Raw genomic sequence first — 14,876 nt, forward strand, 5'->3', positions numbered from 1 at the left:
GTCAGGTTTAAGTGATGTCTGCTGTACCTTAACTGAGTATATTGTCGCTCCCTTTAAATTGAAATGAATCCTCTTCTTCTTTTCTGGTGCTTCTGTTGCAGCAAATGCACTTCATACCTCCAACAATTTCCAGATCATTCCAGATTTTAGTCTTAAAGACACCATGGACCAGACAGTGCTGGGCTTGGCCCTCTGGACAGGTGCACAACTGCACACGCACATACACCTTTGATTCTGCATCGTCGTCTTTTGAGTGCTTGCTGCGAGTCTTCATGGTGATGATCACTCTCTCCCTGGTAGGTATGCACACCATAGCAGCTCAGCTGCTGGGCTCAGGGGCGTCTATCAATGACACCATGTCCAACGGACAGACGCTGCTTCACATGGCCATCCAAAGACAGGACAGCCAGAGTGCTCTTTTCCTTCTGGAGCATCAGGCAGACATCAATGTTAGGTAATGTGGTGTTGGTGCTGTAGTTGAAGCGTTTTTACGAGTCAAGAATACATTTTTTTATTGTTAGCCAATTTTTAGTTTTTGTTAGTGGAGTGTTGGGCAGAGAAAGTGACGCAAAACAATGGTCATTTCCGTTCAATCAGCACGTTAACCTCTCAGCCGGCATCCCCGGTTTATGTATCTGACTCTGCGGTTCAGCTGCATTGGATTGATTCTTGGGCAATGTGCAGTAATGACTTTTTGTTACTGTAACTGTAACTCTCCACCACGACCAGGACCCAGGATGGACAAACAGCACTTCAGTTGGCCATCAGTAACCATCTGCCACTGGTAGTCGATGCTATTTGCACTCGAGGGGCCGACATGTCTGTGGTCAATGACAAAGGGGATCCTCCTTTGTGGCTGGCTCTGGAAAATGGTCTGGAAGATATCGCATCCACACTGGTGAGCCAATTTGTTTTGGAAACACAAAAAATCTTCATGCTGCCTGGTTAGAAAACAGCTGCACCAGAAGCAAAACAGCCATATTTACACAGCGCTGCAGCCTTCTTATAAACTGTATATATACACACACACATATATCTCTCTCACACACACACACACACACACATATATATATATATATATTTTTCTTCTTTCATTTTACAATGACTTGTTTGCCTCAATTAGGTACGCCATGGCTGTGATGCAACTTGTTGGAGCACAGGCCCCTCTGGCTGCCAGCAGACGCTCCTGCACAGAGCTGTTGATGAGAATAACGAGGTCTCTGCCTGCTTCCTCATCCGCAGGTCAGGATATTCTTTCCCTCCAAAGCTCAACTGGCATGGCACAAACTCTGAACTTTTTACGAAATCTAATTAATTAAGGCATGTCTTTGGACAAAAAATGAGTAAAATGACTGTTAATATGCAAATAGTTGTCATAACTGACTGACTGTGCTTTGTGTCCGTGTAGTGGCTGTGACGTCAACAGCCCCCGGCGGCCAGGTCCCAACGGGGAGGGAGACGAAGAAGCTAGAGATGGACAAATGCCCCTTCACCTGGCAAGCAGCTGGGGGTTGGAGGAGGTGGTGCAGTGCCTTCTAGAGTTTGGAGCAAATGTTAACACACAGGTTAGAATCATCACAACATCAAATAAAAAAAAATGTGCCAGCGTGTAAGAGTTTTCGTGGTGTTTTACTCCAGACGTCTGTTGGAACATTCTTTCTTTTCTGTCAGGATGCAGAGGGCAGAGCTCCTATCCACGCTGCCATTAGCAACCAGCACAATGTCATTATTCAGCTACTTATTTCGCATCCAGACATCCGTCTTAACATTCGTGACCGTCAAGGAATGACTCCCTTTGCCTGCGCCATGACGCACAAGAATAACAAGGCAGCTGAGGCTATTCTGAAGAGGGAGCCGGGTGCTGCCGAGCAGGTAGCACAGAGCCAGTGCACGTTGTGGTAGATACTTCCAGCATCCATCTCCTCTGACCACAAAGTCTGTTTCTGTCCAGGTTGACAACAAAGGGCGCAACTTTCTCCATGTGGCGGTTCAAAACTCAGATATCGAAAGTGTCCTCTTCCTCATTAGTGTGCAAGCCAACGTTAACTCCAGGGTCCAGGACTCATCAAAGCTCACACCTCTGCACCTGGCTGTGCAGACTGGGTCTGAGATCATTGTCCGCAACCTGGTACTTTTTTCCCCCCTCCTTATTTCAAAGTGTACTGTTCATACGGAGTGTGTTTCAACAAAAGATCAGTGCGTGTGACCCCACTTTCATTTTCTATTTATTACCTCTTTTCAGCTGCTGGCCGGAGCCAAAGTGAATGAGTTGACCAAACACAGACAAACAGCTCTACATTTAGCTGCTCAGCAGGATCTGGCTACGATTTGCTCTGTGTTACTGGAGAATGGAGTCGACTTTGCGGCGGAGGATGAGAATGGCAACAATGGTACAGTTCCTTTCTTTTCCGTTACATATTATTTGTATGTTATCTCTGCTTCATTAAAATTAGTTGGGTTGTTTGGCTGTCCGGAGGTATTAATATCTGTCTTGCTAAACTGGTTTCCATGCAGTGTATCCTTTACGCAAAGATGGTGGAACTTACAGATTGAACAATGTCACATTAGTATTAACTGTATATGTAGGTGTTTGGTTTATTTCAGTCATGCATTATTTTCTAGTCCATGGTTTCTATTATACTACGTAACATCTTTTGATTATAACCTTCTTCCTTTCTCTCTATCCAGCTCTGCATCTGGCTGTGATGCAGGGCCGCCTTAACAATGTCAGAGCCCTTCTCACAGAGTCCAACATTGACGCTGAGGCCTTTAATCTCAGGTACTCGCCGCTTCACCCCTTACTGAATATTTACTGAATTCGTTTTTGCTGGCACACATCTATTAGCTGTGATAACGTGATGTGAAATAGCAAGTTAACAGCTGAGCTCTTTAAAATCATAGAAAATGAGAATTAACATTCAGAATTTCCCTTTGTTATTTCATTTTGTTTTTAAAATCGCACACCATCTCTCTAGGGGTCAATCTCCGATGCACGTGCTAGGTCATTATGGGAAAGAAAACGCTGCTGCCATTTTTGAGTTGTTCCTGGAGTGTATGCCTGAATACCCTTTGGACAAACCCGATAACGAGGGGAACACAGGTACTAACCCTAACCTACATATTTCTTTTATTTAAAGTGCATAAAAAACACAGTACTGCAAGTGGAACACTTGTGATGCAAATGCTGTGACATGTATTTTTTTTGTTGTTGCAGTTTTGCTGCTGGCCTACATGAAAGGGAATGCAAACCTGTGCCGCGCCATTGTGAGAGCTGGAGCTCGACTGGGAGTCAACAATAATCAGGGCATCAACATATTCAACTACCAAGTAGCAACCAAACAGTTGCTCTTCCGCCTTCTAGGTAAGACTTGTTTCATCTGTTAGACCACATCTCTGTGTTTTGTTTCTGGGAGAGCACAATTCACTGGCGCTGATGGAATGAAGGTCTTAGATCTTTGGTTAAATAACAGTGACTGATTCATTTATTTAGACATGTTGTCCAAAGAGCCACCGTGGTGTGATGGCTCCAACTGCTATGAATGTGCTGCCAAGTTTGGAGTGACAACACGGAAACATCACTGGTTAGTATTAATGCCATTTATAGAATGAATGTACATTTGCAACTATTCACCGTGTCCTCTTTGACTGTTCACTTTCAGCCGCCACTGTGGGCGCCTGTTGTGCCACAAGTGCTCTATAAAGGAAATACCCATCATCAAGTTTGACTTGAACAAGCCTGTGAGGGTGTGTGACATCTGCTTCGATGTGCTAACTCTGGGTGGGGTGTCGTAATGCAGTGTCCTGGATGTCTGCCACCCCTCCCGACTGCGGCCCTCCAAGGTCCAACTTAGCACACTTATCCAGGCACTTCACAGAGGACATCTGTAGCAGGACATACTAACAACAGATTCCTGGACAATGACTGACATCACTCTTTTATGATTTCAGTCTGAAAAACCAGTCATTACCAGAGGGACTTTACCAGTACAAAAGGAAACATGTAAACTTTCCATACTCAGTTCTGTTTGTAGCTCTTATCACAAGCACATAGCTGCTACACACACACACACACACATCATTTCATATTAATGACAAACATGTGAATTATGGACTCACCCTCTGTAGGGTGTTCTCCTGTCTCTGCTTGTCTCACCATCAGCAGCCTTCATGCTATGTAACCTGCCCAGAGAGAACAATTCATTGATAGATAATGAAGCCGACCGAAAGTAGAGTTAATGTCTGGATTACAAGATCTGTAAGAACGGAACTATCAGAACCTTTTCTGTGATCGGAACCTGAATCCTGTATTCTGTGAATGATAATGAGCTGTAATAGATTTGATTATGAATTGTAACTTTGACAAAACTGGACTAACATAATGCAATTATAAATGTCATGGGTTGAGTGTGGGCTGTGACTTCAGAAAAAACATGTAATATAAAAACTGAAAATATACAAAAACTAAGTTGAAAACAGTCACCTCGGTTACAGAAATGCCTTTTCTGCATGTGCAGGTCAGATATCATTTTGTAGCCTATTCTGTGTTGTTCTCATGCTCATGTCATATTTGAAATGAATACATTCCAATTCAGACTTGGTCCAACATGCGATTGGAGCATAACCCCCCCCCTGACAAATCAACTTGTTTTGACCCATCACATTGTAAACTTGGTTTCTTTAAGGTGCACTTTATCCAGATCACGTGACATTTCTGATGCTTTTGGGAGGCTTTGGCCTAGAGGGAAGGCCAGGGAAACAGGCCTCTTCAAGTATTGTGAAATTGTAAAGATAAATGTGTGATATTTTTGACCACTACAACTGTTTTGTACTTAAATGCAGTTTGTGCTTGTCATTGTGACAAACCTAAATCTTGCCTCTGTTAATCTTTTATGCACATTGTTTAATCTTTTATGCACATTGTATTGTATCTGTATGCTCAGATATCTAGCGTGTCTCTTCCTGGTGTATCCTTTTAGTGAAAGGGAGGACAAATTTACATAAAGGTCATCAGAAATCAGTTTCCTTTGCTTTCATTTCCGGGGGTGGGGGGTAAGTGTGTTTTCTTGTTTTGCACTGGCAACGAATGTGTCCATGTTCCAGACTGAGAAACGTCTGTTTTGGACCCAAATGTAGAACAGCAGGCTGACTGGTATTGTTAGTCAGGACTTTAATGTAGCTCCAAACGGACACAGGGAACAGCAGATGTGTCTGACTGTTCAACAGTCAGCAGTTAGATCTAGGAAGTCCTACTGTCGGGAGATCTTGGAGCAGGACCTGCCGACTTGGCCCAGGCCGCATATTTCTGTGCAGCTGGAGCTGACAGTGGCTTTGCCAGCGTTGTCCTCATCTCCCTTTCCACCGTTCTCCTCAGGGGGTGAAGAGGCCCTGGCAAGGCTGGCCCTGGGTGCATCGCTGTGTCATGATAGCCGCTGCTACACTCAGCACAGGTTATTGGTCTTTTGCAGTCCTTCGCTAGACGGGTAGATGAGGCTTTGCATTTGAAACATATTCCCTTCTCTTTGAGAAAGGCCTTTCGGTCAAACTGTTGTATTCCTAAATGTCCTGCACTTGTTAAGCGGTTGTGGATTGGACGTGTTTTGAGCGGGTCATTGTCGTTTTCCACTGCATCAGTATTCTCCAAACATATTGGGTTCCTGGAGCCGAGACCTTTAAAGATGGGTCTATCTTGTCTTGTGCTACTGCGGGGAACAACAAAGCTTGGGTCGCTACGCTTCCTTGCTTCAGAACGGACATACTCTACTGATACAACACTGTATTTGAATCAAAAGGCACAGAAACATCACGTTTTTTAATGCTAATCGAACTCTTCGTTTTAACCATACCAAACTGAACAATAAAACACACTTATTAAATAAAAATACTCGCAGGGAATGTCTTTCATCCACTCTTTCTTACCCGAAAAACACATGTTAGCATGGAGCTTTCTGTGTGCACTACTGCACCTGAACGCTAGGGGCAACGTCACATCCGGTTTAAACATATACGGTCAACCGCCAAAATAAAAGCATATGACCAGTCAGAACACAAGGGAACAGTTAAACAAAAGGTACTCAAACCAAAAACAAATCACCATGCTTCCACCCGCGTATCTCCGTCCCGATGGCGTCAAGACCACCACGAAGGCGACAGGTGCCAGTTCCAGCTCGGGAACGTCAAAACAAAAGCAATGCACTTCAAAATAAAAGCACCTTAAACAGCTGCAGTTACAATAACAGCATAGCGCTAGATTCAACTTCAGACTGAGATCATGTCGACGTGAGTTCACAGACTTTGAGTTAACTCAGAGTTGAAGACTGAAGTAACGACACTGAAGCTTTGCTTACTGTAATCAGATTTGTCTTTCTTTTTTTAAGGACATATCATATGGTCTGCCGGGTAAGTAAAATAAATTCTTAAATTAGAAATGAATGATGAGGTAACACACCCTTACTGTATTTATACTGAGATAAAGACTTAAAACATAAGATTAAGTATAATCGTTGATGTCCACTGTCACTTTCTTTTGCTTGTATGTTTATATGTGCAAATATGTCTGTTCCTGTAAATTCTGAAGTCCAGTGAGAATAATAATAATAGAGAAACTCACACATGCAGCAACTGGCTGTGCAGGTTCGACCTGATTCACTCTCTGAGCAACATTTCAAACATGTTTGTCATATAACTCTTCTCTCGGAGAAGGATTTGTTGAAAGACCTTAAAAGCCATTTTATCTCATTCAATGTCCCTCAGAATGGTGGAGCCTGCAGAGCTGCTGATCATCAGGGACCAGTATGAGTGGGCCCACCGCTTCCTGAGCCGTGGGCTGGCCGCTGAGGAGGCCGGGGAAAAAGCAGAGGCCCTGGAGAATTACAGAAAGGGACAGCAGCACCTGAGCCAGGGGCTAGAGGTGCCAACTAGTGGGGAGAGGCAGCAGGGAGCCTTTTGGGACTCGGCCCGACAACTTCAGCAGAGGATGAGGAACACCCTGCAGACTGTCAACACCCACCTCTCAGACATGGAGACCTCTCAGCTGACACCAGGCACCCGGCGGCGCCGACTGTTCATGGATCTCCCTCCTAATAGTCGTCCAGTCCTGTCAGGCAGCAGGCAGCCTCGCCAGAGCCCCCTCCACCATCTGTACCCCACCATACCTGATTGCACTCACAACACAGCGCCAGCAGCAGCAGCAGCAGACAGAGCTGCTCTGAACACACAAGCACCACCTGCAGATCCAGAAACTTCAACCATGGCCAACCCAGGGGACCAGCCTCCAGCCTACACGCCACAGCCCACAGACGGCCATCGCAGCCTGGGGTATGGGCCTGCCGGAGGCTTCAGGTCGGGAAAGCTGCCTGGAGTGGCAGCAGGAGAAGCAGGGAATGAACTGCTTTTTATCCCCTCGGGAGTACAGATGTTTTTTGTGGCACCGAGTGGACAAGTCAGTTCTCTGTCTTCTCCTGGGTACCTTCGCATCGTTGCTTTTGGCTGCCAGCAGAAGGATGGTGCTGCTGGAAGACCCCCCGTCTTTCTGGATGTAAGTACGGAGCCTGAGGTGGTGAGTGTGTGTGTGTGTGTGTGTATGTGTGTGTGTGTGTGTGTGTGTGTGTGAAAGAGAGGGGTGAGGGGGTACGAAACAACTTGAAACTTGAATAGTCTTCAGTGTCCAGTCAGATGTAAATGTCACTATCACAGTCAGACCAGTTTTATGTTGTGTTATGGATTAAATACACGTCACAGAACTTTCTGCTTAAGAAAAATCATCTTGTCATCTTGTTTAAGATGACATTTAACATTCCCACAGTTTAAAAACATGTCCAAAACAGTTTTCAAATTTTGACCGGAGTGTTATATTTGTTTCTAATTTATTTCTGCCATTAATTTGAGTTTGAAAGTACTTTTTTACTCCCAAAACATTCTAAAAAAATGATAGATATTTCTTAGTCAGTTGTAGACAGTTGCATCCAAGGTACAAGAATAACTGATACACAAAGTCTCAAAAACAATCATGTCATTTGTCTATACAAAGCGTGTATTGTGCCGTTCTGTACGCTGGAGTTCAACTCATGACTCTGAGGCTGCTTTGTCTCCCACCGTGACAATGGTATGATTAATAGATGACTCTGCACTTCTGTTGTTGTTTTCTTCAATGTCCGCCGTGCTCACAGGGGTCATGCTGCCAGGCGGCATACCACAGCGTGATTCACTGTGAATATGTAGAATGTCTGTGTGTATTATTGATAGAATTCCTAATTGAATTCCATGTTTCTTTAGAGGGGAAACTTTGAGACTGAAGGGACATGGTGCTGGCTCGGATTGGATGATGTATTCATCCACAAAAAAAGGATTCAACAGAGTCATGTCCTACGTTTTAGCTGTTTCCTCAGTGTCTGATGACCTCATCATTCACAATTTACCTGCTTTTGTGTGTCTGTGTGCTTTCAAGGCGTGCGGCTGGCTGTACCCACTGACATCAGACACCCCAGTGCTTTTGGCCAACTCTGGGATCTTCATGTTCCCCGACACCTTAGCAGAGGCGCCAGGGTCCTACGCGGGCGTTGTGTTGTCCTCTGAACTGCCGGCTGCAGATCAAGAAATGTTTCAGGATCTCATGTTGCAGCTCACGGAATTCAGGATTCAGGTCAGTCGGGTGTGTTGGGCGTCCGTGTGCTGATAGTACTGAACCTGCAAAAGTGTATAAACACTTTATGTCGATTTACTGTATCACTCTGTCAGGGTCCAGACGATGCAGGGTCAGAGGTCATCAGCTTGAGTGAGAAAGTTCCCCTTGGTCCCCCGAACGCGCAAACAGGACTGACAGTTGCAGCAGGGAAGAAGGAAAAACCACCGCTTCCTGGGTGGAGTGAGAAGATGGGTCAAGGAATCTTGTCAGGTGTGTAGGTGTGTTCCCCAGAGAAGGTGCAGCACTTTGTTTATAAAGGAGAGCAGTTTGTACAGGACCAAACTCCGGTGTACATCCGTCGCACACTGGTCTCTTTAGGAGCTGAGCGTTTAAGTCAAGGGTTTGCAAAAGGAGCAGAGGCCACTGGTCGAGCCATTCACAGAGGAGCAGCCAAGATCCGCGACCACCTGTCACCAGAGGACACGCCCTCAGAGGTCAGCCCTCACGTCTCCAAAGGCCTGCAGGTGGCTAGAAAGGCCACTGGGGGCGCTGCACGTGTCAGCCAGCTCATAGGTATGACAACAAACCCACAGGTACCAGACATACCATCATCTCCTGAATATATGGCCACTGTATGCGTACATCTTTTCAGTTAATGGCGTGAGTACAGTGGCTGGACATGTGGCTGAGAAGGTGGCCCCCCATGTGAAGAAACATGGCGCCAAGCTTATCCCAGAGTCTCTGAAGACGAGAAAGGAGGGCCAAGCTTCGAATTTAGATGGAGCTAAGTTTGTGGCCGCCAGCAGTGTACAAGGTACTGTATGTGTGTCTACCGTAAACGTATCGCACATGTCTGTCCTTTCTTTTATTATTATTCTTCCCTTGTTACTCCACAATTACTGTACCTTTGTTATCTGTCAGTTCATTCCGGGCCCAAAGCTAGAGTGAATTTCATCCACTGATAGAGGAATTTTATCCAGGTACTGGGTATTGTAATACGTTTTGCAACTGCCAGAGCAGCAGCATCAAGGAATACAGCTTTTGTTAAACTTTTCCGTGTTCCCTTTGGGTTTGGTTCCACTCGTTAACATTCAATATATTTCTGACTATGCATTGACATGCATATGACAACTAAACCAGTCTGAATCTATCTGGACAGTGAGATATCAGAGGTTTAGAGCTGATGGTTGGCAATTTTCCAAATCTGCTTAATGAATTGTAACGCATTGAATCTGTCTGTTCATTGATACCCAAACCAGGTTTCTCTACTGTTTGGTCCAGTCTGGAGTCTGGAGCCAAGCTTGTTGGGAAAAGTGTGGCAGGAGAGACTGTCACAACTGTGAAGTACAAGTAAGTTTTCCACAATGGTCATCTCTCCTGTGACTGAAAAGATACCTGCCTTCTTTCTGCCTCTGCTCGCTTTCAAGTCGACTCCTGGGTTCAAAAGTAGTGAAACTCTTACCTGTGTGTTGACTTCTTCTGGGTATGTTGGGGAACTGATCCATTTTCACACCTGTTTCTTTCCAGATTTAGGGGCTTAGAGAATCTCTTAAACATTTCCACCAAAATGTGACTGGATGAGGAGGAACGGCAAAGACCTGCAAACCAGCAGCTCTGCTGCTTCATCTTCCCTCTTTCACTAACTTAAATGATGGCTGAAAACTACCTGTTGCATTAAAATCCAGCACTAGCAGCATCATTTTTTCTTACATCATACTGATTTCTGGTGATTTATTTATACCTGATTTTACTTTGACTGCTTATCTTAGGTTGTTTTAATCTTCCCTCTGGTGTGCGTCTGTCTTGGTGTGTGTCTGCAGATAAATGTAAACGCCTGCTCGTGTTGGGTGGTGAAGGTCTGGCTGTTGATACTGTCTGTAACCTACTTTGTTACTAATAAAACTACTAAAAAGTGAAATTTGATAATACTTTTCTCTCAGTGTGTTGACAAGTGCCTCATTTTTTCAGTCCACATTCATCGTGTATTGTTGAACTCATGAAGAAACCTATGATGTGTGGTGAAGGTACGGGGATGATGCAGGTCAGGCCACAGACACGGCGCTGCAGTCAGTGGTCAATGTTGGTGTGACTGCATTCAACATAGACAATCTGGGTTTCAAAGCCATCCTGGGGACGACGGGCAAGAAGGCGGCCAAGGTCATGTTGAAGAGCTCAGACGAAGAGGCAGCGGAGAGCGAGCAGACGGAGACGCAGACACCAGAGACTCATGTGGAGGTTGTGGGGAAGGACGCTCAGAATAAAGAGAAGAAAGAAGAAGAAGCAGAGAAAAAATAGATAAAATAAAATGACATCATCAACATCATGCTAATTTATAATAATCTAATAATCCACATATTTCTGAGATTTAAAACGTTTACCTGTTTTTGTCTGCCATGTTTGTACACATCTTTGTGTAGAACACGTTTGTCGCATAATATTTATATAAATATAATTATATATAATAATTCTGTATGTTTCAGTCAATATACCGCCCATTATCTCTCACTTTAAATCGGTTATGTTGTCAAGGTTAAAGTAGAGTTTGGTATATTAAGTTATTTTAGGCTTTACTATATATGTTTTAGCATTTTATCTTATTTGATTTTGTTCATCGCGCCTGTTCATTTTCAATTCTCGCGCGATTTTGCGCCACCTCCATTGCCGTCGGCGCTCAAACCGGAAGCGGTCGTCACCATGGGAACCAGGGAGCCCAAACTATACCAGATGCTAGTTTTTCCATGAAGATGAGCGGAGACAGCGACTACAGCAAATACGACTTGTCTCGACTGCAGGCCGAGCTGGAGACAGGAGAGGGAAGTGAAGTAAGTTGTTGATTCATTCCCGGTGTTTAAGGGGAGGAACTGACATGGCGCTTTGTTTGCAGGGAAATGCTGCACGAGTCAGTGTGTGACCTGAGGAGCACCATGTGTGAGCTGCAGAGGAGACTGCGGGGTGTGGATGGACAAGGTGAGGAGGACTGCTTGGTCTTCTGTTGTGTATATACAAGTGGGCATGTTTTCATGACACGACTGTATGTGTGAATTCTGACACACCAGGAAATGAGTGGAAGACAAGGTATGAGACTCAGACGGAGTTAAATGGACAGTTGGAGAGACAGATCTCACTCATTCATGAGCGACTGGACGACCTGCGTGGAAACCCAGTGGGTAAGCTCAACGGGTTTCAACGGGTTGTTTTAAACACTAACAAGAAGAAACAAATGAAACCACAAAACAAAACAGACAAAAACACAGACCACCACACCGACACCACTCCACAATCAAGAACCACAAATCATCAATTATCAGCCAGTCTGAGACAGTGAAACATAGTGAACATACATCGGTCCAGTCCATCGGTCACACCGTGCCATTGTTGGAGCCCATACTTCATAAGGGGGTGGATGTTTCTGATGTCGTATGATGTAATATCCGTTTGGCTGAGCCAGAATAATCCCTCTTTTCACAAAGCGTGAAATGTCTTTGTCCTAAAGCTCTGTGGTCAATCCCGAACTAGATAGCTCTGCAGAGATTTGGAAATCTTTGTGCAGGACTTCAAACATAATCTAATGGATGTTATTCCACCAGTCTTTAAGAGTATGTGTAGTTTACATCTCCAACCAGAGTCTGCTGGTATTCCATTTATGAAGTCCATGTGTGGAGTCTGATGCATCTATATATTATTTGTATCACCCATTTCTTTGTATATTCTATTAACGTTATGTAAACATGACTTACAATCCCCAGGAGATATGTCTACCTCTATATCCATTACCCAGTGTTTCCTCAATGTTTCTTTAGGTAATTTGAATACACTTTATTCTGATAAAGTGATTGCTGATTGTTTTCCACAGATCGACTGGCCTCGATCCGATCTTATGATGACATGCCAGTGGTGAGTGCCAACCCGGTTCTTTTTCATGTAATGTTTGATTGTGAACTTGTCTTTTTTTCCTGTGCAAATGAAGAAACCACAGTGATACAAAGGTGTATTAACATACCAGCAGGGGGCGCCATAGACATCGTGTCGGAGGAGAGAGTGGGCAGGACTGAGATCATTTTGATGCCAGCTGGTCTCTGTCTTCTGTTGATACAGGCTGAATAAACCAGAGTTAATCACAGCACTGTAATCACAGGATTTACAAATCATTGGAGAGTGTTGCACACTAATTACAGCGCTTTAACACACAACACACTGAGGTTTTAGGATGTGTTCAGCAACAGAAACTCATTATTGTGTCAAAGTGTGTGTGTGCTTCAAGATTCTGGACTGACGAAGAACACAAATTGTATTTAGTGCAATCAATGTCAGTGTCAGTGTTTGCAGCTGCAAACATAACGTGTGCAGTGACAATTATTCTAATCCCAGGAATTTACAATGATTCACAATGCAGCTGGATTGTGTCTTATTATTCTTAGTAGTAGTATTAGTTAGTAGTACTACTATTAGTACAATGCATTTATGTGAGACAATTCCATTCCGTATGGAATTGTTTCATCATGGCAAACCCATTTATAATTTGTCATTAATAGCTATTATTTTTTTTAATGCCTTAAGATTAGTTAATGAATGGAAGCACTTTGCTGCAGGATGCACTACGCCAGCGGCTGAAGCTCCTGACTGATGAGAAATCCGACCTCCAAAGTCAGTTGATGGACTGTCGTCTGAGGATTGAACAAGAGGGAAAGGTGAGGAACATAATCTCGTTTCTGTATTATTTATCACAAAAGCAACTATTTTGGTTGAAATGCAAATGATCTTCATTAAAAAAGGTTGTATTCCAAGTCAAACTCTAACCTTTGTCCCATACTGCTGAGACTAGACCAGTGCGTGCTCAGTGTGGCGACGTCTTTGTTTATTGTTCTGCTCAACAAACAGAAAGATATTATTTGAATAAAGGTTTAGCGCCCAGCATGTGCAGCCAGTAATCCATGTTGTAATCTGTTGCTCATTACCACTGAAGACCTACTGAAATACTCGTCTAATACACACATGCACCAAATCCACTCTACTCACGAGCAGACAGATTCTTATTGACTGTTCTTTTGCCTCTCAGGCATTTCATAAAACCAATGATGAGAGGCGGGCTTACCTGTCAGAAATTGCAAAGGTAAGCATTCCATCTCTTGCATGTCACTGGACATTGCATAATGGTGTCACTGATGGGCATCTCATAGAAACACAACTTCTTTGCCGTCCAACTCGTTAAACATAGTTTTTCCATTCATCTTCTAGAGCTCCTTTGTTCTGTGATCAGTGATTTGACTAAAAACTGAGTAAAGGACTTTACTACTTTACTACCAATTTGTATGTTTGCTGCCGCAGCTGTCCTCCACCTTTGAAGCCCAACGCAGACAGAACTGCCCTCAGCCGCAGAAAGAATTAGAGGGCAAACAGAGGTCAGTGAGACACCACTACACAATTGAATAGAATGCCTTATTTAGCTTTTTCTTTTTCTTACGTGTCTCACAAGGTTGTCAGCTAATACAATATGAAATGCAACATGACTACTGTCATTTAACACCTGACCTGAGTGAGAACAGAGTTTATTTACAGACACAGTAAAATTCACCACTGACATAGATGACTGAAACGATACAGAGTTATTGAAAACTTCCACCACATGTATTAAATAAACAGCTCTGATGTAACTACAGAAAGTGATTTGTTAAAAAAACCCAAAAACCTTCATGAGCTTGACTTAAGGAAGTAACTGCGGATTGTGTCATTTTGTAATGACAATAGAATAAAGGTCTCGTGGTTTCTTGCAAACCAGCAACTACATGAGGGTTTGGAGCAGGAAGATGAAGGAGAAGCTGGTGTTAACTCGTGTTAGCTATGCTGCTAACTTCAAGGCCTGTCAATGTCAACGGTGTATTCCAAATGAGAAAAGCTTTTGCAGGTGGGTCGGTGTGGCTCTTAGGAGTAACCAATTGTGTTTCATATACCTCTTCTCGTCTTTACTTCCTGATTGTTTACATATATCCACTCTTTTCCATTTCTGTTCATTCCTTGTGCAGAGGTGGGCTGACCAGCAGGAAGTCTCAGGCTGACTCTAGGAAAGGAAAGGAATCAGAAGCTGGGCGAGGAGACGATGGCGGTGCGACAGCAGAGGGAAGAGAGGAGAAGAAATCCTGTCGTGGAAGCAGGTTACCCACCCTAAAGCAATACCTGAAACACAGCCCCTAAGTCGGACCTCTGAATGTCCATCAGCTCTCTGGGGCTTTGTTCATCTTCATATTATATCCCATTGCCC

The 14,876-nt window shown here is 44.0% G+C and overlaps 3 protein-coding genes across 3 annotated transcripts; all 3 read left to right on the top strand.

Annotated features, from left to right (window-relative positions):
• Positions 1 to 101: 101 nt before the first annotated feature.
• LOC144742072 (rabankyrin-5) lies at positions 102 to 3,792 on the top strand (the record flags this gene model as incomplete). Its single annotated transcript, XM_078624574.1, has 13 exons — positions 102 to 200; positions 301 to 454; positions 730 to 898; positions 1,124 to 1,242; positions 1,409 to 1,565; positions 1,672 to 1,872; positions 1,952 to 2,128; positions 2,243 to 2,390; positions 2,689 to 2,779; positions 2,976 to 3,100; positions 3,215 to 3,361; positions 3,491 to 3,581; positions 3,660 to 3,792. Coding segments are annotated over 13 exons (1,811 nt in total), but the record flags the coding sequence as incomplete, so codon positions are not given.
• Positions 3,793 to 5,202: 1,410 nt separating this feature from the next.
• Positions 5,203 to 10,915, top strand: SPART (spartin). The gene is made up of 8 exons (XM_078624571.1): positions 5,203 to 5,447; positions 6,751 to 7,534; positions 8,444 to 8,647; positions 8,692 to 8,890; positions 8,999 to 9,193; positions 9,273 to 9,434; positions 9,880 to 9,970; positions 10,645 to 10,915. The coding sequence occupies exons 1-8, from the start codon at positions 5,203 to 5,205 to the stop codon at positions 10,913 to 10,915; spliced, it is 2,151 nt and encodes a 716-aa protein (XP_078480697.1).
• A 449-nt stretch (positions 10,916 to 11,364) lies between these two features.
• Positions 11,365 to 14,809, top strand: LOC144742070 (coiled-coil domain-containing protein 169-like). The gene is given in 9 exon segments (XM_078624572.1): positions 11,365 to 11,424; positions 11,426 to 11,442; positions 11,505 to 11,587; positions 11,677 to 11,787; positions 12,474 to 12,514; positions 13,210 to 13,308; positions 13,677 to 13,730; positions 13,946 to 14,019; positions 14,641 to 14,809. Coding segments are annotated over 9 exon segments (708 nt in total).
• Positions 14,810 to 14,876: the final 67 nt, after the last annotated feature.

This window comes from Lampetra planeri, unplaced genomic scaffold (assembly GCF_965212315.1).
Source record: "Lampetra planeri unplaced genomic scaffold, kcLamPlan1.2.h2 scaffold_844, whole genome shotgun sequence".
Classification (NCBI taxonomy): domain Eukaryota; kingdom Metazoa; phylum Chordata; class Hyperoartia; order Petromyzontiformes; family Petromyzontidae; genus Lampetra; species Lampetra planeri.

Excerpts from the sequence above, each read along its gene's own strand:
- SPART (XM_078624571.1), top strand. The coding sequence starts at position 5,203 with ATGTGTCTGACTGTTCAACAGTCAGCAGTTAGATCTAGGAAGTCCTAC. Across the intron at positions 7,535-8,443 it reads GACCCCCCGTCTTTCTGGAT|GCGTGCGGCTGGCTGTACCC; the intron begins GTAAGTACGGAG and ends TGTGCTTTCAAG. Across the intron at positions 8,891-8,998 it reads GGGTCAAGGAATCTTGTCAG|GAGCTGAGCGTTTAAGTCAA; the intron begins GTGTGTAGGTGT and ends TGGTCTCTTTAG.